General features: G+C 43.2%; 1 protein-coding gene across 1 annotated transcript in view; it reads right to left on the minus strand.

The window, feature by feature from the left end:
• LOC141799081 (ephrin type-B receptor 2-like) overlaps positions 1–26,830 on the minus strand; it is a 61,074-nt gene that overhangs the window by 13,181 nt on the left and 21,063 nt on the right. Inside the window, exons 2-3 of the mRNA XM_074681161.1 lie at positions 13,508–13,572; positions 8,731–9,415 (exon numbers count right to left, since the gene is read on the minus strand). Coding sequence (XP_074537262.1) covers positions 8,731–9,415; positions 13,508–13,572 — 750 coding nt within the window. The remainder of the gene's footprint in view (positions 1–8,730; positions 9,416–13,507; positions 13,573–26,830) is intronic.

Genomic DNA, 26,830 nt, shown 5'->3' on the forward strand with positions numbered 1-26,830 from the left:
TGACATACATTTATTTTGTCTCTTTTTTCTTCATCTTTTCTCTCCCTCTTTTCTTTGAATTAAATGAAATGAGAGAAGCCAGATATATACTCAGTATCAGATGTTAAGGCTGCTTATTGTTTAATTGTAGGATGTGCATCAAACTTCCAGCTGCCGTCAGGTTAACTTTCCATTATGACAAACGGCTTTAATCTGACATCAGATGTGACGGGACAGTTAATATAGATATAAATGTATATGCTGGTTCAGACGATTGCTGTGATTGTTTATTTCATTAAAATGTGCCTGACACTCTGGAAACCTGCCTCTGAGGCTTTGTTGACATGTGCGCACATGTGCGCCTGTCACCAAATTACAGCTGCGGAGGGTCTGCTCCACTTTGCTCCGAGGATAGACCAGGTTGGAGCTGGCGAGCTTTCAGTGCACTTTTTTGGCACGAAATTGTCACTTCGCCAACATGCTGACACCGTATTTTTCACGGTATTTCTGTGGTAACCACTGCTGCCATTTTTTTCCTGGAAAAAAACCCAAACATTTTTTCTCTTTTTTTTTTTTTTTTTTTTTTTTTACAGTGAACACCAGATTTATACAAGAGCTACAACAGGCCAACACCAGATCTTCACCACATGTTGGATGGAGAGGCGGGCCCCAAACACCAAGGTCTTTTTGTAGCTCTGACAGAGACAGCAGGGGGGAAGCCGTGGATCTTGTCCTCTGTACAAGGAACACTTTGATTAAGAGAAATGTGATAAATCTGAATTATTTAAGTCTGCTCTTAAAACATTTTGCAGAATCCATCTCAGGGTTTCTGTGTCTCTGACCTTTTCAGCCTTCTTAGAACTTTAATCTTTTGTTTCACTTTATCTCAGTTACAGTCTGACTCCATGTCATGTTATGAGACTCTGACTGATCCTTCTGAGGGCGTGGAGGGATGCTTCTATTTGACACCTTTGGTACCATGTCACAGCTCGCTGGATAAGCAATCCAACAATAGAACTCCAACAGCGGACCTACCAACACATAACATGTAACATATCATAACTGAGTATATGGAGTTTCTTTGTCAACACAGACATATATATGAACGTTAAATCACGTAAAGCATGGTGTATGAAGGCACTACATTTTGAATAGATTTGATGTAGTGTTCTTTAAAAGCATAAACTGTTTGGTTTTCATATCTGAGAGCTAAAGAAGTCAAGGTAAATCTTGAAACTGTGGAACTAGTCTTTTAGGGTCCTGGTTTCATGTAGGTCACGGTCACATCTAATTTTCCGCCCTCTGCTCAGGGTCATCAGTAAAACTCACTCTGCGGTACATCTTGGTACGTCAGTCCGTTATGACGATAGTGGTTTAATTGGGTGAGCATACAGGGACTGTCAGGACACATCAGCATCCAGCCCACCTCTGGAAGACTGAGCTCAGACCAGAGAGTGCCCGTGTTCACGTGTGAGCCTGCAGGGGTGACTTCAGAGCAGTTATCATTAAAGTGACAGTCCTTAGGGCCTTGTGACCAATCAGAGCTGACTGATGACAGGCTGGAACATGTACTACTTTAATTTTTTACAATAACACACTTCCTGAAAAGTGTGGGGAGTGTGTGCAGCCTCACTGTCAGATTTAGCACTCCATTTGTGGCGTCAGGAAGCACAAGTCACATGACCGCGTTTCTCTGTCAGCAGAACATCAGCGTTACGCAGCAGCTCAGATCCTCAGTCAGACTTCACTTTCTTACTTTTTAATGCACTCTAAACAATGTTTAATCTTAATGTGTGGTGTCTGGGCTTTAAAAACAGATCAACAATATTAATTACTGTGTAACCTGTATGCATCTTTAGTCCAAGGTATGACACAGTACGATTCAAAAGCAGAAAGATAAGATAAACAATAAAAGAGGATCATAAAATGAAAAGTAACACTGAACGGGATTATATGATGGGATATGCAATAAGACACATTATGATACATTATTTTACAAATATATGGAAATGATTTAAAAAAACAAACAAAAAAAAACACAATAAATTGGGATACCTTACATCAGGTTCCCCAAATGCCAGAGATTGCCATGTGAATACACTCCCTGCCAAAATACACCAGATGTGTCCCTGGTCTGGCTCTGCTACGTCACGTCACAGCACTACCGTGGATAGGTTTCTATTTGTGTCAGCATGTCAAAACACACTGGGTCCACTCCGCTGAGGTCCCTTATGAAAGGGTTAGGTTAGGTTTCAATATAACAAAATATAATACAAGATACTATATAATATTATATCTTATTACATTACATGCTTACATTAGCGATGACAATGCAATATGTTACATTATAACAACACTAATTGGACATGATAGATTACATTAGGTTTAGATTCCATACTTAACTGATATAATAAAACACATTAGGTCACACGTTTTTGTTTGTTATCATCTACCGGCCTCCCTCTCTTCGATTTTACAGAGTTTCTTTTCAACATCGTTCTTCTTTCGGATTTTCATTTACGATCCATCTCAAAAATAAAACAAATTCTCACCCCTCCAGACCTCCTAAAAGTCACCCATTCATTCATTTTCTCCAGGCTTGACTATTGCAACTCCCTCCTCCCTGGTATCAATAAAAAATCTCTCCATCGCCTCCAACTGGTCCAGAATGCAGCAGCTAGGCTTTTAACTGGTTTTAACAGACGGCATCACATCACTCCAGTTTTAGCCACCCTTCACTGGCTTCCTGTGAGTTTTAGAATTGATTTTAAGATTTTATTGATTACTTTTAAAGCAATCATGGGGCTGGGCCCCAGTTATTTATCTGAGCTTTTAGTCCCCTATGTGCCAGCCCGCAGCCTTAGATCCTCTGGTGAAGGCCTGCTGGTCGTTCCAAAGTCGAGACTCAAAACTAAGGGTGATCGAGCTTTCACCATCCGAGCTCCTCGACTTTGGAACGACCTGCCGGAGGAGATAAGGCATGCGGAGTCTGTTGCTTCTTCTAAGTTCCTTTTAAAGACTCACTTTTACAGACTTGCTTTTATGTGATGCTGTCTATTACTGTCTTTTACCATCTTTTAATGTCTTTTATCTCTATCTTATTTATTTATTCATTTATTTATTTGTATTTATTTATTTATTATTTATTTTTATTTTTTTTACTCCTTTTGGTTAATTTATTAATACTATTATGTGTTTTTATTTATTTATTTATTTTTATTTATTTAATTGTGTTTCCTATTCTTGCTGATTTTATGTTTTTATGTTTGGTCCTCATGGTCTCTCTTTTTAGACTGCATGGTTCTTGTATTGTCTGGGTTTCTATTAAGTACTATAATTTATGGAAAGGACCGTTCCACCCCATGTCCTTTTACACTGCACTGTTAGTCTTATTTGAAACTGTGCTCTTTGTTTTTATTTTATTGTGCTCATTGTTTGTTTGATTGTGTTTTATTTGTGCTGAATGCTTGTAAAGCACTTTGAAACTTTGTTTTAAAAAGTGCTATACAAATAATAAAACTATTATTATTGTTATTATTATTAAAATCATCATCGTTGGTGACTTTACTATTCATGTGGATGTCATTGATGATAGGCTTTGTATTGCCTTCATGTCGTTACTGGATTCTTTTGGTTTCACACAGTCTGTGAACCATCCTACTCATCGCTTTAACCACACCTTGGATCTTGTTCTTGCCTATGGCGTGGAACCTGTCAACTTGGCTGTCTTACCGCAGAATCCTCTTCTGTCGGATCATTTCTTCATTACTTTTGAATTCTTGCTGTAGGATTTCTCAACTGGGAACATAATCATCTTGTCCAGGAACTTGTCTGACAGAGCCGTAGACATTTTCAAGGAAGCTATTCCTGCTGCCTTGAATTCTTGCTCTACTTTTGCAGAGAGCTCTTGTGCTCCCTCTCAGCTTGATCAACTTGTTGCGGATACCACAGGTCCTCTTCAAGTCGTCCTTGGTTCAATTGCTCCGCTCAGACAGAGGACTCTCAGACGACATTGTTCCGCTCCGTGGTACAACGCTCAAACTCGTGAGCTCAAACAAAAATCAAGGAAATTAGAAAGAATATGGTGTTTGACTAAAACAAACAAATCCTGCTCGCATTGGAAAAATAGCCTAAATGAATATAGGAAGGCTTTGCAGCTTGTGCGTCCAACTTACTACTCGACTCTTAAAGAAGAGAATAAAAACAATCCTTGATTCCTTTTCAGCACTGTAGCCAGGCTGACAAACAGTCATAGCTCTACTGAGCCATGCATTCCTCTCTCGCTTAGCAGTGAGGACTGTATGAGCTTTTTTAACGATAAAATATTAGAGATATAATTAGTAACGTGTTACGTGGTAGAACCTTCAACCGATGGCGAAATTGCGGAAACGTCACTTAGAGCTAATATACTCCTGGACTGCTTCTCACCTGTGGACCTGTCAGAACTGGATTCAACTGTCTCTTCAGCCAAACCATCGACTTTTCTTCTGGATCCCATCCCAGCTTGGCTGCTGAAGGAAGTCTTTCCCTTGGTCGGATCTTCTTTACTAAGGATGATTAATGCGTCTTTACTGTTGGGCTACGTGCCCCAACTTTTTAAAGTTGCTGTTATTAAGCCTCTTCTTAAAAAGCCTACACTTGATTCAGGCTCTTTGGTCAACTACAGACCGATATCTAACCTCTCTTTCATTTCAAAGATCTTGAAGAAAGTTATTGTGAATCAGCTCTGTGATTTTCTTCATAGCAACAGTCTTTTTGAGGTCTTTCAGTCTGGGTTCAGAGCTCACCACAGCACTGAGACTGCGCTGCTGAAAGTAACCAACGATCTACTTTTGGCTTTGGACAGTGGTCTTCTTTCTGTGCTTGTCTTACTTGATCTTACTGCCACTTTCAACACTACTGATCATTGCATTCTTCTGCTGAGATTAGAGGGTCTTCTTGGTATCTCAGGAACTGCTTTAGCTTGGCTTAAATCATATCTTTTGGATCCACATCAGTTTTTTCACGTGAACAACGCATCTTCTTCACACACCAGGGTGCAATATGGAGTTCCACAGGGTTCAGTGCTCGGACCGATTCTTTTCATCTTGTATATGCTTCCTCTTGGCACTATATTGAGGAAACACTCCATAAACTTTCACTGCTATGCAGATGACACTCAGCTTTACTTGTCAATGAAGCCTGAAGAAACCAAGCGCCTATCTTAACTTGAAGCACGCCTCAAACACATAAGGTCCTGGATGAGCAGAAACTTCTTACTGCTGAACTCAGAGAAGACTGAAGTCATTGTTCTTGGACCTAAACATCTCAGAGAAGCTTTCTTGAACAACATCGCCGCCTCTGACGACATCAGCTTGGCTTCCAGCACCACTGTCAGGAACCTGGGAGTTCTTTTGGATCAGGACCTGTCCTTTAACTCTCACATCCAACAGGTCTCAAAGACGGCATTTTTTCATCTTCATAATATCAAGAGAATTAGACACATCCTGTCTCGATGCTGAGAAACTAGTCCATGCTTTCGTTTCTTCTAGGCTGGACTATTGTAACTCTCTTTTATCCGGCTGTCCTAATAAGTCTATTAGGACTCTTCAGCTGGTTCAGAATGCTGCCGCTCGGGTACTGACTTGGACTGGGAGGAGAGAGCACATCTCTCCAGTGTTGGTGTCTCTACACTGGCAACCTATAAAATCTAGGATAGTAGGGCTGAACAATTTAATGTTTTCAGATCGAAATCGCAATTTTAGACAATGCAATTTTGAGATCGCCAAAGCAACAATTTTTTGCAGCGCTCCTGACTGACTCAGGATCTGTTGTGTCAAGTATGATACACATTCTGTTTTACAAATTTGTAGAAAATCTATATGTTAAAAGTGCTGGTAAGCAGGTCAACAACACAAAGCCTCTGTTTAGGAGTAGAAGTTGATGAAAACAGATTATTTATTATCATCACTATTGATGATAAAAAAATTGTGAATTGCAATATCTGCTAGAAAAATTAGATCTTTTCCTAAAATCGCTCAGCCCTACATGCGAATATCCCAAAGCTTGATTTGAAGAAAATTGTGAATCGAATTGAAATCACAATATCTGCCAGAAAAATCGCAATTCAATCTTTTCTTCAAATTGTTCAGCCCTATAGGATAGAGTTTAAAATTCTTCTTTTGACTTACAAAGCGCTTAATGGCATTGGGCCATCGTATCTTAAAGACCTAATCGTTCCGTATGGGGAGGCTCTGAGTTTGTCTTGTAGGTTCCTGGGGAAAGGGAAGTTTTTCTTTGCCGTTGTAACTTGCTAAATGCTGCAAAGTCCTGTACTCATGGTGGATTAAGATAAGATCAGACTCCTTATCTTGTCTTGATGCTGGGTTTCTGCTAATAAAATTTTATTAACATTTATGGGTCTAGACCAGTAAATGTTTTTGTAAAGTGTCTTGAGATAACGTTTGTTATGATTTGGCGCTATATAAATAAAGATTGATTGATTGATTGACTATGTTCATCCAACAGGACACCTTCTTTAAAAGTGACTGACAGGACACAAACTGCTTTCCTGAAAACTTAAAGGTCCCATATTCTGCTCCTTTTCTGCAGTTTAATATGGATCATTGATGTCTTCATGAAATTGTAGTAACATGTTTTGGTCCAAAAAGCCAATAAATCAAGCACAGCAGCATTGTTTCCAGGCTCTCATAGCCCCTCTGTTCAGAACGCTCTGATTTAGTGGGCGTGGCCTTCATATGTAAATGAGCCACCGCTGATACCGCCCCACTCTTCTGCATCACTGAGAGCAGCAAGCTCTGAGTGCACAATGTTTAGAAAACAGCGAAGCTCATTTACCGTAGCACTACAGGCTAAAACAACTGGCTAACCGCAGCTAGAGTGCATCCCTCCGGCATCCCTCCGGCATCCTGGTAGACCAATCAGGTCAGACTTGCTCCTGAAAAAAGGGACTCGCTGACGTCGACAAACCCCGGGAATTCCAAACAACTCGTTTCAGGTCAGGATTTTACATTTACAAGCACTTCTAAGTACAGGTTTTGTCATTAAATGTCACATTTTGTGGGCTGGGAGGAAACCCAAAGACCCACAAATTTCACTAAAAAACTTAAAGTGATTTTTGCACAATATGGGACCTTTAAAAACACTTGACAGTGTGTGCAAGACAGATAAAGCTTTGAAATACAAAAAGAAGGACAAGGTCACGTGTTGTCAGCTCCTTTTAAAGGCTGTTTTGAGTTGGTTTCTAAGAAAAAGGAGAGGTAGAAGTGTAGAGATGTGTAGAGGGAGTAACAAACATTTCTGTCCCTCAAGGTTCGCTTTGTTTACAGTCTGCTATGCCTGCATACAGTTAGATATGACACAGTTAGACATGAAAGAGCTTTATATGATACAGTGAGATATGAAACAGTTAGATCTGATAGATATGAAACAGCTAGATATATTACAGTAAGATATGAAACAGTTAGATCTGATCGTTAGAAATGAAACAATCAAATATGATATGGTGTGAGAGGTTAGAGGAAATGTAGCATACAGAGAGCACGCCTGTAAACACTGACTATGCAAGCAGTGACTGAGCCACATCTCGATGGACACGTCCACAAAGCTTAATCCCACAATGCACTGCATGATAATTCTGCTGTTGGGGTTTGAGGGAGAAAGAAAATCCTTGGACCTTCATCTGTGGAGGGCAAAGCTGTGTTTTGTTTCATGCTGTGTGTTAAAGAGGATCCTGTCACTTGTGAAGTCCCTCTCAGTCCAGACACAGTATAGGACCTTGATCAGGATTAATGATATGGATCAGATTGAGGACTTTAATACCAGGAGAACTGCACATCTGCCGGGTCCTCACGAAAAGGTCTGACAGGGCCTTGCATCAAGTGAATCTGAGTCTGAATGTAAAGGATCCAAACCCAACGGTTTTATTTCATCTGTTTAGACCCTCACTCCCTTAAGTATGACCTTCAGACTGCAAAAACCAAACCAGTTCTACAGCTCTACCACAAAGCATGTCACAGAAAGAGCAGCTCAGACTCAGCAAGACCCCAAAGCTTTGTTGTGGCCCTCACTGATAGATAATGCACCATTAAGAACTGTTAATCTGCTCTGTTTAGAGCAGAGGGAAAGGTTAAACAGGGCAGGCTTTGACCCAAGAGACCAGGACTGACCCCCCCCCCCCCCATTGAAAAAAAGAAGACAACAAAGACAACATTTCAGCTGGCTGTGCCTTAAGAAGGTTTCTCTGTCAGTTGGACTCAATAGGCCCACACCAGTTTACTGAGTGAAGATCAAGTGATGGAGGATGAGGAAGACGATGGAGAGTCAGACAGCTACGAAAAGAAGCTCAGAGATTTACAAACTGCTCTTCATTCATGAAGAAAGAGAAAAGCTGCTGCAGGTCTCAAAGCTGAGATCAGAGGAAAGATGGAGGACACACTCGAGTCAGAGTTTCACTCACCTGTGATGGACGGACTTCATGAGTCCACCCAGACTAACTGCTTCTTTACGGAAATGAGGAGGACACCCGTCACACCCAAAGACTGACGCAATCTTGAGGTGATCAGGCTGTGATCCTCCACTCCTCCCTCAGCAGTGTTTACACTCTCTGGAGGTTAGCTGTGGTGTTTTCAGCCAATAGAACCAGGCCTCCTGCCTCCATCACTGGGAGGTAAGCAGCTGATCTGACTCCACAAATCTGCTGTGATGGGATGAAGACAGGTGAACAGACACACACTGCAGACTGCTCCTTACCTCTGCAGACCGTCCCATTCTCCACCGCCTCAAACCCGGCTTTGCACATACAGCGCCCAATGGGAACCATCCACTCCCCATCCCCGTTACAGTACAGCTTTATGGGAACATCCACCTCCTCCCCGTTGGGAACACAAATTCCTCTGGCAGCCACCAGAGAGGTACTCTCCGCTCCAGAGAGAGTCTCAGGAAACACGGCTCCGTTCTGGATCACTTTGGGACACTTCCTATAGAACACTCGAACAGCAATGAGTGACATGCAGGCGCCATAATCCTGGAAGGCCAGGTAGAAGCCGTTCCGAGAAACTGGCCCAAAACTGCGGACTTCACTGTTGATCTTCATGATCCTCCCGCCCAGATCAACCTGAGAGAAGCTCTCATCAGCAGCTATTGTGTCCACTTTCACCCAGGGGTTCTCCATCCAGGATGGAGACGTTTTTGTGGCTGTGTCCAAGTCAGACTCATAGTAGTACAAGTTGAAAGTCTCTTTGCAGGAGCCGGGGACGTTGGGTATAGAGCTGCAGTCCCGCACGGAGAACTTCATCTGGACATGGATGCGCTGAGCCCCACGGCGGCGGATGTATTTGGTGCGGACCCAGTTGTTCTGGCTGCTGTCGAAGACATTGCAGACCTGGTATGTTCGGATGGTGTTCATGTTTTCATCGTAGCCGCTGACTTCCTCCCACTACAAGACGGAGAGCAAACAAAGCAGACACTGTCAAACTCAACAAAGCTGCAAATAAAGAGACAGCATCACACAATGATGGACAGAGACCAGATTACTGGAAGTACACAAAAAAACTGGCTCCTGATTGGTCAGAAGAACTACAGTCATTAATTCTCTACAACCCAAGCAACACCAAAGACCATCTGACCCAACATGTCATTAAATCAATCCATGAGCCTGCCTGTTGACACTGTGCTAAAAAGGCTAGCGTCTGTCTCAGGCAGGCCTCAGGGAAATAATGATCGCACAGAAGTGAGAGCAGCCTGAGGAGCTAACGACACTTCTTCTCTAACATCATCTAAAACATTAAAGTTTGATGTGGAGTAACTGCGCAGGCTATTTTTGTTGAACGTTGATTGAAATGTTCAACTTAATTCATTCATTCCACGAGGAGATTGAATGAAACTGTGGTCATGAAGGCGTAACTGACTGTGTAGCTGCATGAATAACTCACTGTTAAATCCATAAAACCACCTGGACATTAGAAAGCTGTGTATGTATTCAGATGGTAGATGGGTAATAAGTGACAAAGCCCTCCTCTGGGGGGGGGTGAAAGACATGCCCAGTCGGTGTAACTGATAAATTTAAGCTGGTATGAACAATGTTTTTCATACACTGGAAAAAAATGAAATCTTAGTGATTTTGTTTTGTTTTCCATAGAAAATGTCTTTTTAGTCTTTCAGTTTTTCTCAGCTGCTTTGGTTCATTTCTCAGATCAGGATTGAAATTCTCAAAACTACTTGTTCAATCTTCACTTCATTGTGTCACTTGTGCTCATCAAGAAAAGCAGCTTATCATTTCTTTGAACAAGTTGCAAATGCTTTGGGACGTCGATGATTCTGTACAATTCTCTGCTGTTTCCTACATTATCAACTGCTTTTGTCATATTGATCAAAATGGATTATCATGGGTCTCTGTTGAATAGTCTCACCCCCCACAACATTTGGTCATAAGTTCATCACATAAGTCTTTATATGCAAAAAGGTTCAACAAGTTATCATAACAGGCTCTAATTTCATGGCGCAGCGCAGGGGGCGCAAGCCTGGCACACCCTACGCAGTGTAAATTTTGTGCGGTGCACCGCTGTGCTTTGCCAATTTGACAATTTGGTAGATCGTCTGCGCAGAGATGGATGTGACAGCGCGCCAGGGGGGAGGTGTCGGCAGTGACAATTTCGTGCCAAAAACAGTGCAGAAAGTGCACTGAAAGCTCACCAGATCCAACCTGGTCTATTCTCGGCACAAAGCAGAGGGCACCCTCCGCAGCTGTAATTTGGTGTCAGGCTCACATGTGCGCACATGTCAACAAAGCCTCAGAGGCAGGTTTACAGAGAGTCAGGCACATTTTAATGCAATAAACAATCACAGCAATCACTATTTAATGTAACTGTCTGAACCAGCATATACATTTATATCTATATTAACTGTCCGTCACATCTGATGTCAGATTGAAGCCGTTTGTCATAATGGAAAGTTAACCTGACGGCAGCTGGAAGTTTGATGCACATCTTACAATTAAACAATAAACAGTCTTAACATCTGATACTGAGTATATATCTGGTTCTCTAATTTCATTTAATTCAAAGAAAAGAGGGAGAGAAAAGACCAAGAAAAAAAGAGACAAAATAAATGTATGTCACTCAGGATTTACCTGTGATTTCCCATATTTCTCTGTTTTAGTCTTTATTTTTAACGTGATCTAAAAAGATGGAGTACATTATTGTAAGGAGGATGAGGTGGAGACACTGGGAGAGTATACAGTATATCACCAAAGGTTCTGCTATTTGGCGATGACAAACCAGGAGTGCAGGTGGATCAAAAGTATTCTGAATGGATAAGCCAGCTGTGTAACTGTCTCTTCATTTTGTACTCCTATTAATGACAAAGGAACAGATCAAATCTGTCGCGGGAGCTGGCCCACACGGTGACGCGCTTCGTGTCCTCTGATGCGCCCCACTGTCCATTCTCCTGCTGCAGGGACAGCGGCTCTGACCGTCAGCATACCTTCCGCGGTGGCAGGGATCAGTCAGACCAATCAGACGCTGCACCTCAGCCGCAGGGCATTCAAAGGTGAGGAGAGGCGCTCATTTGATTGGTGAAAACAGCGCTCGGCTGTGTTAAACCCACTCGCAGCTTTTCTCCTCCCTCTCTGCCCATTTGCGCGAAGGGAGGCGTGGACACACTCCTCTGTGCCTTGACTGTGCCTCTCTTGGCACTGCAGGAAAGGCCAGCGCAGGGCAGGTGCGCCTGCGCTTGCGCCTGGTCTACAAAATTAGAGCCCATGGATTCGTCATTCTGATGCACTGACATGTTCAGTGACACAGAAATTTACTTTGAGAGATGAACTAAGGATTTTGAGAAAGAGACTGGCTTAAGCAGGCACTCCATGTTGTTTTGCTATTTGTGCAAACTGTTTTGAAAAATGCACTTTCTGTTTTGCAAATGGCGAGGAGGATTCAAGAAATGTTCCAAAGTGACTGAGAATAACTGTTAGCAAATTTTTGAGGCAATTTTTCTCGTTCCATTGGCAGATTTTTTTTTAACTTATTGCAGCAATTCACACCTCATTTTTGTCTTTAAATAACTAAAGACGGGACATTTTTTCTGGGCTGACCAGATGAATGTGGCTCATATCAAGTATAACAAGATGTTTTTTCCTTAAAATAGGACAAAAACACTTTGTAAGATTTTAGTTTTTTTGCAGTGTAAAAAATGAGATATTGCATAAAAAGTTAAATTGTATTTTACTTCCAACTTGGCTGAAATGTATTTTTTTTTATTTTACAAAAATATTGATATTCAGCATTAAAATATCATTATTGTTATGGAGGTCAAAGTATTACGGTATATAACCATAATGACATTTTGTTTACACCTCTAATAGTCACTTAAGAAGGACTGGTTACTGAGGAGAGACAGCATTTCTCCCTGGCAGTCCCTCATACCTGCTCAGTCAGAACAGTCAGTCTCTGATCCAGTCTGAAACACACTGTGTTAATAGAAAATAACTACTGGACAGGAGAGAAATGTTTTCATTGGGGCAGTGTGATGGATGAGTGCACAAAATGAGCATCAAACAGCAGAAACTGGGAAGATTTTCAGAAGGTTGAGGGTTCCATCCCAGCTCCTATAGTCACATGCCTAAGTGCCCTTGAGCAAGACACTGAACACCGAGTGCTCCCACTGCTGGTCAGTGGTGTGTGTATGGGTCTGAATGGGTCAGATAAAACTGATGGTTGCTAGTAGTAGTTCTGTAGTATGTGTTTAAACAGAGTGAGTGAGTTCCTGTGTGTCTGAGCTCTCTAATGTGAGTCCTGTCTGCTCTAACTGAACAAACAGACAGCAGACATTAATGAATGCATAAGGAACATAAGGCTGGAGCTTGCAGCACATTTTTCCTCACAAACTGCTTGAGAGGTTTCACTCGGCCTTAACATTCCTCTAAAGCTTCCCGTGTTTCTCAGTCAGCTGATCAGAGATCAGCAGCACGCAGATGTGAGTAAGTGAAGTGTTGGAGGATGTGAACTGTGCAGCTGATTTCCAGGTGGGGACTGTCTGCTGCAGCTACATGGATCTGTGAGCTGCTCTGAGGGTCGTGCATATCTGAACATGGATTATTCATGCCTGTGCTCCGTACAGAACATACAGAACATGAACACACAGTTGTCTGGCTGCAGCTTCCTGCACTGACTCAGATCTCTATGACTGAGTCACAGCAACAAAATGAACATTCACCTCCAAATGATATGCATACTCTGAGTGCAGAGGCTCCCATGGAAAGAAAGCATCAGTGGATAGTTATATGCACTCACACACTGCTAGCTGTGCCACTGGGAGCTGGAGCAGTCTGGGGTTCAGGGTCTTTCACATCAACACTTCTGTGACTGCAGGAAGCTGAGCTACTGTCTCGCAGGAGATTCATGTTTCCATAACTGATGTGTCCAAAGGCCTTCAAAGATCAAACTTAAGAACACACAACAAGAAGACTCTCCTGCATGTTTGCACACAGTGTTTGGTGTCTGTTTTTTTTTTTTTTTTTTTTTTAACTCACCCCCTGTGATGGGTTGATGGTCCAGCCCAGTTCTGCAGTTGCTGTGGTTGAATCCATCAGAACTTCTGCAGAGACACAAAAAAGAAAATACTTTTTACTGTCAGATAATTTTACATGACTTCATGTAATAAATACATAAGGACAAAGACACATTAAGAGTCAACATCCAAAGTAACATTTTCAGCTGAAACCCACAGAAACGATGGAATGAGAGCTGACTCAGGCTTTAAACGTGCTGTTTAAAGTCAGGGCTGCCCTCACTGATATCACACTACATCATTTCACTGTCATCAAGTCTCTAAACTCATGGTTCAGAGAAGAACCAGGGAGGAGAGACCTGTGTGTCCCTGGATCAGGTACCCCCCCCAAGCAGTCTGTGGACCTTGCCTACACCTCAACACATGACCACATTTTAACCACTGTCAGACTCATCACATCCTGTCACCCCTTCAGATTCTCACATAGGACCATCATTGCCAAAGTCCTCCAAGCCGTCAGTCCTCCCCCAGTCTACCACAACCTGCCAGCCGGTCTGCCCTCTGCCAGGATCCAGCTCTCTAATAAACCTCATTAAATCCACCATTCAGTGGGCGTCTCTGCTTTTGGATCGCTTTAAATTCAATCTAATCTCAACAAATTAGTATCAAAAAAGTTGTTTTGCTGTTGGCAGAGATTGTCTGGACCCAGACTCATATTCTAGCTCAGAAAGCCTGATACTGAAGTGTGTTGCAGTTGGTTTAACTGTGTTTGAAAAGGAGAGAGCAGCTTTGGAGTCTTCTCGTGTTTTCTGGATGCATGTATCTAAAGTTTACCTCAAACTAAACCTTTGGCTCACAGAATCACTCCCCTCTCACCCTTCTTTGTGGGTAGATAAACCTCAAGCTAGAGCATCTGTTACTCCAACTTTCTGCCTTAGACTGTATTTTATCACCAGTTCCAGTCTCCACTGACATGGCCCTTTAAATTTTTTACACAGAGCTAATTTTACTCTGAGGCTGGATGTAGAGCAGAACACTAACAGCTTCTCTGCCCGCCTGGAGGCTCCTCGTGCTCTCTGAGCCTCTAAGTGAGGTTATAATCTCCATGCCATCCCCCCACCACCATGTCAGGTGAAACCACGCTGTGAGGACCCAGGATCCCACTCATAGTCAATTATTCATGTCATCCTGAGCGTCTGGAGCTGCTGCTGAGTAAAGCTCCTTCAGTCAGGGACGATGGTATGAAGGAGTTCCTCTCTGCTGCCCTCCATATAGACTGAAAATGACTCAGTTTGTTGATTTCTTCTTGATCTGCCTTCATGATCCACTCCCTCATACACAGAACTGTGCTCACCATCACATTCAGTTAGCCTGATTTATCAAGTCTCTGCACACAGAGGCCACGCTCCTGCAAACAGAGCTGAGGGAATTTACTGGAAAGGTTCAAACAGGAGGTTTCTGGTGTTTCTGGTGAAGGCAGCAAAGAAGGTGAAGCGTGTCCCCATATCTGACGGTAAATTATGGAGGACACTAACTCTGTGCTGAAGATCAGTGAAAGGCCTGAAATCTTAAAACAGAAACAGATTTGTATCTTTTTACCATCAGGCTGTTCATCCATTATCTGTTCAGTCAACAGTTAACTAAATCAGCAGCTTTGTCCTTCATGTGTTGATGATGTCTTAACATCAGTCTTCAGCTCAGGAACAGCACGCTCACCTTGAGGCTGCTTCAGAGCTATCATTAAACAGTTAGGGTAATCTACTCTGGAGCAGCTCATTAGCCATCTACCCTCACAGGAACCAGGAACAAAAGCACATCCTGAATCGAACACACATACAGTCTCTGTGATGCTGCTCGTATGTTTCTAAAGAGGTGTCATAGAGTCCAAGATGGAGGTCAACGTGTTAGGAGTGCTGGCTCTAGGTTGTTTCTCAGACAACACCCCCTCCTGTCAGTTCAATTTAGTCACTCCCAAATATGGATAACACCAAGATCAAAACCAAGACAGAGGACTTTTTGTTGCAAATAATGAACTACCATCAGTAAAAAACCTCTCTGTCAGTGCTACTTAATGACATCTTCATCTCATTTGCATGATTTGACAGGTGTATGTCTGTTAAAATCATTCCAACTGTCCTGACAGAGTTCTGTTCTCACTGATGGCAGTGATAGCCAACTAATCTAAGGAATGACTTTAAGGAACCTTTAAAACTCAACAACCACTAAAAACAGAGCTGTTATCAGCTGATGATGACAAGCTGCTGTAGATCAGCTGATGATGATCAGCTAATGATGATCAGCTAATGACGATCAGCTAATGACAATGATTAACTGATGATGATCAGCTGCTGTAGATCAGCTGATGATGATCAGCTAATGATGATCAGCTAATGACGATCAGCTAATGACAATGATTAACTGATGATGATCAGCTGCTGTAGATCAGCTGATAATGATCAGCTAATGATGATCAGCTAATAATGATCAGCTAATGACGATGATTAGCTGATGATGATCGGCTGCTGTTGATCAGCTGATGATGATCAGCTGCTGTATCAGCTGCTGTAGATCAGCTGCTGTAGATCAGCTGAAAATGATTAGCTGATGATGATCAGCTGCTGTAGATCAGCTGATAATGATCAGCTAATGATGATCAGCTAATGATGATCAGCTAATAATGATCAGCTAATGATCAACTGCTGTAGATCAGCTGATAATGATCAGCTAATGATGATCAGCTAATGATGATCAGCTAATAATGATCAGCTAATGATGATCAACTGCTGTAGATTAGCTGATAATGATAAGCTGATGATGGTCAGCTGCTGTTGACCTGCTGTTGCCTTAGATATTCTTCTTCTCCTTTTAAAATGGATAGTACTGCCATCTGACAATGTTTTTTTCTGCTTTGACATGTGTACATGCATGTACAGGGGCCCTAACAGTGATTCTTTAGGGTTTTTAAATCAGCTTCAGATGGACACAAAGCAATGCAGTTCACTCCTGCAGCAGCTTATTGTATCCAACAAAAAGTTTCCACTGATCCAGACCTGGCAGAAGGTGCAGTTCACGTATGATTTAGAGAAGATCAGCTTAAAAAAAAGATCACCATTCAAAACAGCAGAGGCCAAGAAGCTAGAATCCCACATTTCCCATGGTGCTTAACAAAAACTTGTGAGCTACCTTGGGCTTATTAATGCCACATGTATAGATGGAGGAAAGTCTTCTGCATTGACACTCTGTTCATGTTTTTCTGGGAACCAACAGATATGCACTGAATGGTGCAGTTCTATTGGAAACCACAGGGGCAGTATGGAGCTGTGTAGCCAGTATTTTAGGCCAGAAAAGCAGAATACAATAAAGAAAGACTTTTTAGAAAAGCATTTAAGGAGGGATTCTTCAAGCTAAAGATAATAATTACAGCATAATTAGCTCATGTTGAATTTCTGACACACTGAAGTCCTCTTCATATAGAGCCAACAGAGCCTGGACACTATCAGCGTCATATGGACCGCTTCAGATGTCTATCATGTTAATGTTCCTGTTAAAAAGCACCTCTCTGTACAGTTCAAACTGGGGCAGACTCTGAGCACTCCTCAGCTCATTTTTTCCTCCTTTCCGACACATTTGGTGTGCATAATTGAGTGCAACACCATGAATGCCTGGAGGAGGAGCAGTCTGAAAGAGTCCCAAAAGCCACGTTTCCACCAAGCAGTACGGGTCGGTTCGTCTCGGTACGGTGCGCTTTAAGCGGCGTTTCCACCGACTCATCCCGGGACGGATCCCTAAAAACCGAGACGAGCCGTCCCACTTTTTTGGGACCCTTTCGTATGGGTGCCAGACTGAACCGATCCGCTCTCGGGAGGTGGAGCAACACACTGCAGACCGTTGATTGGTCAAAAGAATCGTCACTCACCCCGACAGCGGCTGCATTTCTCCTGGGGGCTCACAGACTTCTCTGAAACGAAGCTTGGTTGCACTTTGTAACAGAGAGTTACATGGAAATCATAGAGAGGACGAAATGCTGCATGTCTTCCATCCGTGCTCTTTGTTTACTGTGTCGCGTTTTCTTCTTTGTTGGATTTAATCGCGGGGTAAGCTGCTACGGCGTCGCGCTATTGTTTACCAGCTGTGGCTTCCGGCATGGGGCTTACACGCCGCCCACCACGAGAGGGAACAGTTTGCTGTGGAAACGCAAACAGGATGAGCCCAAACCGTCCCAAACCGTACTGAACCGACCCGTACTGCTTGGTGGAAACGCAGCTAAAATTACCCTCATTTAACCTCATAGAGAGTCCAGAGACACATGTTAAAGACAGGAGGCCTGGAGGCTGTCCTCTTCCAGCCTATGATCAGAGCCGCTGAGTGGTTTATTTAAGCTTCTGATGATCTGAGAGACTGCTGATCTGATTCCCTGTGCGCACCTGGAGGAAGATGTTAGGACGCAAAGTCTCTGAACTCCTTCGTGTGCAGCACAAAGCCTTCAGCAGATCAGGAGAGTCCTGAACAGGATGTTCTTTTACAGAGTAGCATGATCTTTATTTTAGTTCTTATGGAAATGTGGAGAATATTTTTCCACTTTTCTATATCTTTAAATTTCTAATTTCATATTCTTATAGTTAGTCTATTTTTATTGTTATTGCATTATTGCACTTTGTCTGTGAGCTGCTGTGGCAAAAAAAAAATACCCCCACGGGGGATCAATAAAAGAACATTTTATTCTTTTCTACAGCCAGCTTCATGTGTCTGTCTTGACCCCACGCTGCAGATACAGCTCCACAGACTTCTACCTCACCCTGCAGTACTCCTTCAAAATGCATCAGGGCAGAGTGGTCTGAATTTGAGCATGGTATGTTATCTTGAAGCATGCATGTGCTCTCTATCAGACAGCTGTCAACAACAAGAAAACAGAGAGAAGACACCACAGGTGGTATAATGATGTTATGTTTTGGAGGAGGTGCAGCGTGCAGCTGTCTGGATGGCTGCATACAGCATTTAACTTACTTTTTCTGCTGAGCTGTGACCATACAGCCTCAGCTAGCCTTCATTTCTTAATTTTGATCCACACCCTACACCGTCCTCCTGCAGTGTCTGACTCAAACAGCTCTATCAGAATCTGTTAAACAACCTGCAGACGACCGTTTATCTGCAGCAATTAAAGTGTGGGGAAAAAAAACAAGTATGATGCTGCACCGATCCAGGCTGGAGCATGCAAACATGACAGGGCTGTTACAGATGAAAGTCCAGACTAACACTGGAGCTTCTTAGACCCTCATCAGTCTCGTGTTGGTTTTGAGAGTCACTCTGAAACGCCAGCATCCACTGTTGCATCTAAATGGCCCATTTTTCCGGCTGCTCACTTCCTGTTAGTATCAGCAGCGATTAATGAGGAGCTGGGAGGGAGCGGCGAGCCAGGTGTCAGAGCCGCCGCTAAACAGGAATAAAGAGGCCATGAGCGCTGACCCGCAACCAATTCCCACAGACTCAGCCAAGAAGGAACAAGGAGGGACAGAAAAGAGAGCAGATCTGAATGTGTCTCTGTGCTGCAGTGGCCATACAGAGGACTCATCTCTCTCATTAAAGCTTGGTTTACAGTGAGGGAGAGCTCATTAACCCTCCACACTCCACATACTGAGACCAAAACAGCACACAGGCACTTGGAGATGGACCAGTCCACACGGGAGGAGGAGGAGGAGGAGGAGCCAGGAACAAATATTTACCCCAGGTGATGAGGACTTCCTGGTCCATCCAACCCTAAAAAAGTCTACATGAAGGTGATTAGATTGATCAGGGAGCTTTTTGATGAAGAAGCTTCAGTTACTGTATGTTTGACTTCTACGTGAAGTTTAAGCCTGTTCTGTTCCAAAAGCCTTAAGCCCAGTTTCTATTAAGCAGTCCAGTATGGATCAGTACAGTTTGGAATGGATCTGTTCAGTAAACCCCAATCCTGTTTATGTTTCCACAACCAACTGTGCCCTTGTTGGTAGGCAGCACGTAAGCTGGATGCTGATAGCCATGTCAGCTATAAAATAGCGTGATACCATAGCAGTGCGATAAATCCATCGAAAAAAGAATGACACAGTAAATAAAGAGCAACAATGGAGGACATCCAGCAATTTGTCTTCTTTGTGATTGGCCTGTGGCTCTTTGTTACATAGAACAATCAAGGTTTGTTTTTAGAGAAGGCTGTGAGCCGTCAGAAATACAACTGCCGCTGTCACACAGGAAGTGATGATTCTTTACACCAGCCAACAGACTTCAGGGTTTCTAGCCCCACCCTCTGGGATCAGATCAGTGTGTCTGACACCCCAACAGAAGGGTACTAAAAGTTGCATGGTACGGGTTGGTGATTGGGAAATCTGTCCTGTGATAAGTGAAGGGAAACGCCATTAAAAGTGTGACATGCCGAGACGAACCAAACTGAACTGCTCAGTGGTTAGGGACCTGTCACGGTTCTACTCAAAGGAAACACCACAAAATGCATGCTGTACCAAGACAACCTAAAGTAAGCAGGACCACCACCTTCAAAATACCCTGACTGAGTTTACGTCTGCTCCAGGTTTTGATTACACTTCCTACCCTATTACTTGGCCCCTGAGGCTGAGAACCAGACTATGGGGGAAGGTGAGCAGGAGGAACATCCCTTCACAAGCGTTTTTGTCAAGCTATGTCCAAGACATCTAAGAGAGATCTCACCTTTACTCCCAGAACTGCCCCTGACCATGCCAGCTTTCAGAGCCCGTCACACCAACACGAGGGTCAGGCTGAGCCGGACACAGAGCAGAGAGAAAGCAGCACAGTGAGGCAAACAGATAAAGACCTGCACAGTCACAAGGTTAAAGAATAGGAACAATACAAGATCAAGGTCTAAATCTAAAATCTAGATCTAAAAATTGACACATCCAGGCCCAGACTGGCTATCGGGAGAGGCGGGACTTTGGCTGTGGCCTACCTTCGTATTGGCCACGGACAGGCCGGCCATGGACAGGCCGGCCACGGACAGGCCGGCCACGGACAGGCCGGCCACTGTTTATGGCAGCCGTGGGGGGTGTCTATCAACATGTCCAGTTGTAGTGGGCCGGGACGAGTCAATGTCCCAGGCTGTTTTTCAGTCCCAGGCGGGCACTGGACACATCTACACTAGCAATATGGAACAACAGGATCCAGATACCAGGGTTTGGAGTGATCAGAATCAGGGATTCCACACAGCAGGGAACCACTGTGGTGCACCTTCTTTTTTCACCAGATTGCCGCTGATTAAGACAGACTTATCTTTTTGAAATTACTATTCCTCGGTCCTATGGGGTCGATCAAATAAACATCTGAAGCTTTTGCTTAAATAAGTCAGACAGCTTCGTATTTGGATACAATCTTACAGCTGATTATTTAGCCAGTGCAGATTTTAGATGTTTAAGAAACAGGGTCTCATCATGGAAAAGTTCATTCTGTCTCTTAAAGCTGTGAGTACAGCAGCATTAAGCTCTGATCTCTTTTCGTGAGTTGCTGTTGTGTAGCATGTGGAACATGTGCAGTAAATTTCAGATGAAGTATTAAAGATTTATAATCTGGATTAGCACGTCATACACAGTTTACATGTTGTTGGACTGGTGTGTTTTTTATCACTGAAACAGAGGGAGGAACATGAGCAGCACTGCACCCTAACCCAATCCAAACCCCACTGTCCATCTTGGAAAACAGGCTTCATGGAGAACATACAGCATTTACATGTGATGATCCGTGTTTATCAGACATCTCTGAGACATCAGTGCAATAGCAACATCTTTCTACAGGCTGTAGAGTGTGCTCACATGTATACCAGTACAACAGCATTTCACAGAGACCAGTTAGACCAGTTGGCAAGAGACCAGTTAAAGGGAGTCCAGTTAAACAAAGACCGTTAGACAGACCAGTTAGAGAGACAGGTAAGAGAAAGACCAGATAGAGAGGCACCAGTGAGAGGCTAAGTCAGATAAAACAAAAATACAGAGCAATCATTCAGAGCAATCAGATAAAGCAGTCAAAAGGGCTGTCAACAGAGCAGTCAGATAGAGCAGTCATATAGAGCAGTCAGAGATAGCAGTCAGACAGAGCAGTCAGATAGAGCAGTCATAAAGGGCAGTCAGAGATAGCAGTCAGACAGAGCAGTCAGATAGAGCAGTCATAAAGGGCAGTTATAAAGAGAGGTCATACAAAGCAGTCATGAAGAGCAGTCATAGAGAGCATTCAGATGGAGCATTCAGAAAGAGTAGTCAGATAGAGAAATCATACAGAGCAGTCATACAGAGCATTCAGATAAAGCAGTTATACAGAGCAGTCAGACAGAGCAGTCATACAGAGCAGTCACACAGAGAAGTGTTACAGAGCAGTCAGAAAGGGCTGTCACACAGAGCAGTCAGATAGAGCAGTCACACAGAGCAGTCAGATAGAGCAGTCACACAAAGCTGTCATAAAGAGCAGTCACACAGAGCAGTCAGATAGAGCAGTTCGACAGAGCAGTCATACAGGGCAGTCAGTTTGAGCAGTCATAAAGGGCAGTTATAAAGAGAGGTCATACAAAGCAGTCAAAAGGGGAATCATACAGAGCATTCAGATGGAGCATTCAGAATGAGCAGTCATAAAGAGCATTCATACAGAGCAGTCATACAAGTCATTCAGATAGAGCAGTTATACAGAGCAGTCAGACAGAGCAGTCATTCAGAGCAGTCACACCAAGCAGTGTTACAGAGCAGTCAGATAGAGTAGTCATACAGAGCATTCAGCTAGAGCAGTTATACAGAGCAGTCAGACAGAGCAGTCATACAGAGCAGTCACACCGAGCAGTGATACAGGGCAGACAGATAGAGCAGTTATACAGAGCAAGAAGACAGAGCAGTTATACAGAACAGACAGATAGAGGAGGCAGATAGAGCAATCATACAGAGCACTCAGAGTAGTTAGATAAGGCATTCAGAAAGAGCAGTCAGATAGACAATTCAGACAGAGCAGCCAGATAGAGCACTCAGGCAGAGCAGTGTTACAGAGCAGTCAGATAAAGCAGTCAGATAGAGCAGTCACATAAAGTGGTCATACAAAGCAGTCATAAAAAGCAGTCATACAGAGCATTAAGATGGAGCAGTCAGATGGAGCAGTCACACGAGCAGTGTTACTGAGCAGTCAGATAGAGCAGTCATACAGAGCAGTGATACAGAGCAGTCAGATAGAGCAGTCACATAGAGTAGGCAGATAGAGCAGTCATACAGAGCAGTCAGACAGCATAGTGAGTTATAGCATTTACATAGAGCAGTCATACAGAGCAGTCAGATAGAGCAGTCGCACAGAGCAGTTAGATAGAGCAGTCACACAGAGCAGTCAGACAGAGTTGTGAGTTAGAGCATAAGATAGAGCAGTCATACAGAGCAGTCCGATAGAGCAGTCAGAAAGAGCATTCAGATAGAGCAGTTATACAGAGCAGTCAGATAGAGCAGTCATACAGAGCAGTCACATAGAGCAATTGTACAGAGCACTCAGAGTAGTTAGATAAGGCACTGTGATGGAGCAGACAGAAAGAGCTGTCAAATAGACCATTCAGATAGAGCAGCCAGATAGAGCAGTCAGATGGAGCAGTGTCACAGAACAGTCAGATAGAGCAGTCAGATAGAGCAGTCATAAAAAGGGGTCGTACAAAGCAGTCTTAAAAAAGCAGTCATACATAGCATTCAGATCGAGCAGTCAGATAGAACAGTGATACAGAGCGGTAAAACAGAGCATTCAGATAGAGCAGTTTTACAGCGCAGTCATACAGAGCAGTGTAACAGAGCAGTGTAACAGAGCAGTGTAACAGAGCAGTGTAACAGAGCAGTCAGATAGAGCAGTCATAAAGAGCAGTTATACAGAGCAGTCAGACAGAGCGGTCAGACAAGGTAGGCAGAGAGAGCAGTCAGACAGAGCAGTCAGATAGAGCAGTCACACAGAGCAGTTATACAGAGCAGTCAGGCAGCGTAGTGAGTTATAGCATTTACATAGAGCAGTTATACAGAGCAGTCACACAGAGCAGTCATGCAGAGTAGTGAGTTATAGCATTAGATAGAGCAGTCATCCAGAGCAGTCAGATAGAGCAGTCAGATAGAGCATTCAGATAGAGCAGTTATACAGAGCAGTCAGATAGAGCAGTCATACAGAGCAGTCAGACAAAGTAGTTAGATAAAACATTTAGATAGAGCAGTCAGTTAGAGCAGTCAGTTAGAGCAGTCAGATAGAGCATTCAGACAGAGCATTCAGATAGAGCAGTTATACAGAATAGTCAGATAGAGCAGTCATACAGAGCAGTCAGAGTAGTCAGATAAAGCATTTAGATAGAGCAGTCACACAGAGCATTCAGATAGAGCAGTTACACAGAGCATTCAGATAGAGCAGTCAGATAGAGCATTCAGATAGAGCAGTTATATAGAGCAGTCAGATTGGGCAATCAGATAGAGCATTCAGATAGAACAGTCATAAAGAGTAGTCAGAAAGAGCAGACATACAGAGCAGTCAGTTAGAGCACTCATGCAGAGCAGTCATACAGAGCAGTCAGATAGAACATTTAGAGCCTTAATCTAGAGGAACCAATTAAACTGAAATGAAGTGTGTTGCAGAGGGGAATCTGAAATGCAGCAGGGCTGGCTTTGGCTGGAACTGCTGTTGCTGGGAGCTGGAGCACAGAAATGGGGGCAGCGTGGGCTGGTGAGGGCAGGGATGCATTTCTTTATGTTGCCCTGCTTTCGTGACTAGACATTTGTCATAGTAGCTCCTTACTTCCTGCAGAAAGTGAACAACTTACAGGTTACAACTTTGCACTGGGAGTTGCATGAAGGAGCCGCTGCATCTGAAGCCTGCCCACGTCCTGCTGGAAACAGAGCTGCACTCACTGACTCTGACACCACATATTACGTTTTATGAATTATTTTCATTAAAGGGCTGGATTAATATTTCAGTGCCGGATGTTTTCCCATAATACTTTGCAGCACTCATTCTCTCTGTGTCAATAATGCCCCCCCCCCTCCACTTGCTCCATCTGTCCCAGTGTTCCTGCAGTACACACATATATATAAATATATATATAGACAGAGAGAGCGAGCTCTTGTCCTGCCTTTCTCTGCATGATTCAATGAAAAGTAGGGCAAAGAGGAGGAGAGAGTGGGCCAAGTCCAGCACACATAATCCTGGCAGGCTGCGCCGCACTATGTGCGCTGCGCTCTGTGTGCCACGCTCTGTACGCCGTGCTGGATTAAACCCACACGGACACATCAGCAGAATGTACTTTATTTAACGTCAAAGCACTGCCCGCCACGCAGCTTTCAGCACCAGTTTTATGATCTGGAGCTGTTGACATAATTATTCTAATTAGTTTTTTTGTATTAGTCATTGATATAATCTCCTAATTTTACCTCTCATTCTTTTAAACCTCCTTAATTAGCCCGTCAGTCCAGGAATCCCAGTAGGTCTTGAATTTGTGCCACATATGCAGGGATAGGTACCAAATTTAGTACTTTTAAATCAAAAGGTACCATGTTTGGGTAACTAAACGCATCCTTGTGACTGAGAGTGAGAGCAGAAGAGTAGGTGATTTTCCATGCTGGATGTGAACACAGCATTACAAGGTTATAAATTAAAGAATGGATGTGTTAAATTAAGAAACTTTGAGGTTTTATGCTTTTTAAATAAATATTTATAGCCACATAAACACATAAAAGTACCATAAAATTGTTGAGTATGTTGAGTAATACCCATTGCCAGGTACCGGGCATCGGTACCATATTGTTTCAAATGTGAAAGGTACCCATCCCTACCCATGTGTTGACGTTCCCATATCTAGCTCTGGAGATCAGTTGATCAGGAGTTCAAACCAAAACGCTGATTTAATTCCCCAAAGGAGCCTTTCATCTACACGTTTAACTTTAAACGTCAGAGAAAAAATGTTTGTCTGTCACAGAAGGTGATTGCTGAAGGAAATACTGCTACATCTGTCACTAGCGTTGATTTCTTCTGGAATGCCTCTCTCTGACAGCATGCTGTGTGAGCTTAAGATCATCTTATCATATTTTCTGCAGGAATCAGGAGCAGAAGTCTTTGTTGACCAGCTCAATCCAGAACTTTCTTTACCTCCTGTTTCTTGTTGCAGCTGCTGAGTCTTTCTCAATTCTTTTTTTTTCTTGTATTAGGGCCACAAACACCATGGCTTCACCTGGATGTGATTATTTTAGGTGCTGCTGGTGTATCTGGTGCAGGTGAGGCAGGCTGTGATTGGCTTACAGTTGTCACTTGATGGATGTGACCTGTGCACGATGGGCTGCTGTGGATGTTAGACGTGCTCTTGGTCCATATACTGAATGTAACTATTACTCTGCAGCAGGAGAAGAAGCCACAGTGTGGCTCTAACATTGGACTGCTGCGCTGAATGTCACAGCTGATGATTAAAAATGAGACAATCATTGAGTCTTCTCTTCAAATTCTTGCACATTCTCATCTCACTCCCACGACAACAAAGATTTGACCTGGAAGATTTGCAGCTTTAGTTAAAATCACTGACTTCAAAAGTCTGAGGATGGAGCGGCATATCATTTTCCATGACTTGTTGTCATATTTCCTTTACCTGCAGCTTCCCAGTCACATTTTTGGCATGCATCACCCTTTGCAGGGATCACTCTGTGCAGAGATCACCCTGTGTAAAGATCACTCTGGGCAGAGATAACTTGTGTAGAGATTATTCTGTGCAGAAGTAACCTGCGCAGAGATTACCCTGTGAAAACAGATGAAAGAAAAGTTTGTTTTTTTTCCACTAACAGCTGATAGACAAAGGAGACTCAACTAACCTTTAGCCATTACATTTCTGAATTTGGTCATGCCGACAACATTGTTGCACCTGTATTTTAATGCAGGATGATGCATGGTGAAAAGCTCCTTGTTATTGGAGTTAAAGAGCAGTGGAAGAAGGAGGGACTGAAAATGTAAAAGCAGACACCTGCAGACAGGTTTGAGGCAAACACGCTCTGAGAGCTTCATTTCTGCTTTAAGCTTCTTTTTTTGGAACAAAAAGCTCCCTGGCTCTGCCAGCAACTCAGACAGAGACGAGGAAAGAGAAAGGAGGTGTGGAGAGATGCTCAGAACAACTCTTTCTTTCTTCCTGACAGCCCTCCAAACAGGACTTTTACATAATCTGCAGTTAAAGAGTTAGGTGACTATCTGAGGATGAATGAGCTGAGGATGTCAAATCTTTAAACTAACACAGCATCCAGATTTCTGTGCTCTGAGTTTCTGACTTGAGGACACAGACTGACCCTGGACAAGAAGCCACTGAGATGCAGAAACACACGGCGACTGCCTGTGA

This window comes from Halichoeres trimaculatus, unplaced genomic scaffold (genome assembly GCF_033239565.1).
Source record: "Halichoeres trimaculatus isolate MK-OKI-2021-1 unplaced genomic scaffold, fHalTri1.1 fHalTri1_scaffold_11, whole genome shotgun sequence".
In the NCBI taxonomy this organism is placed as follows: domain Eukaryota; kingdom Metazoa; phylum Chordata; class Actinopteri; order Labriformes; family Labridae; genus Halichoeres; species Halichoeres trimaculatus.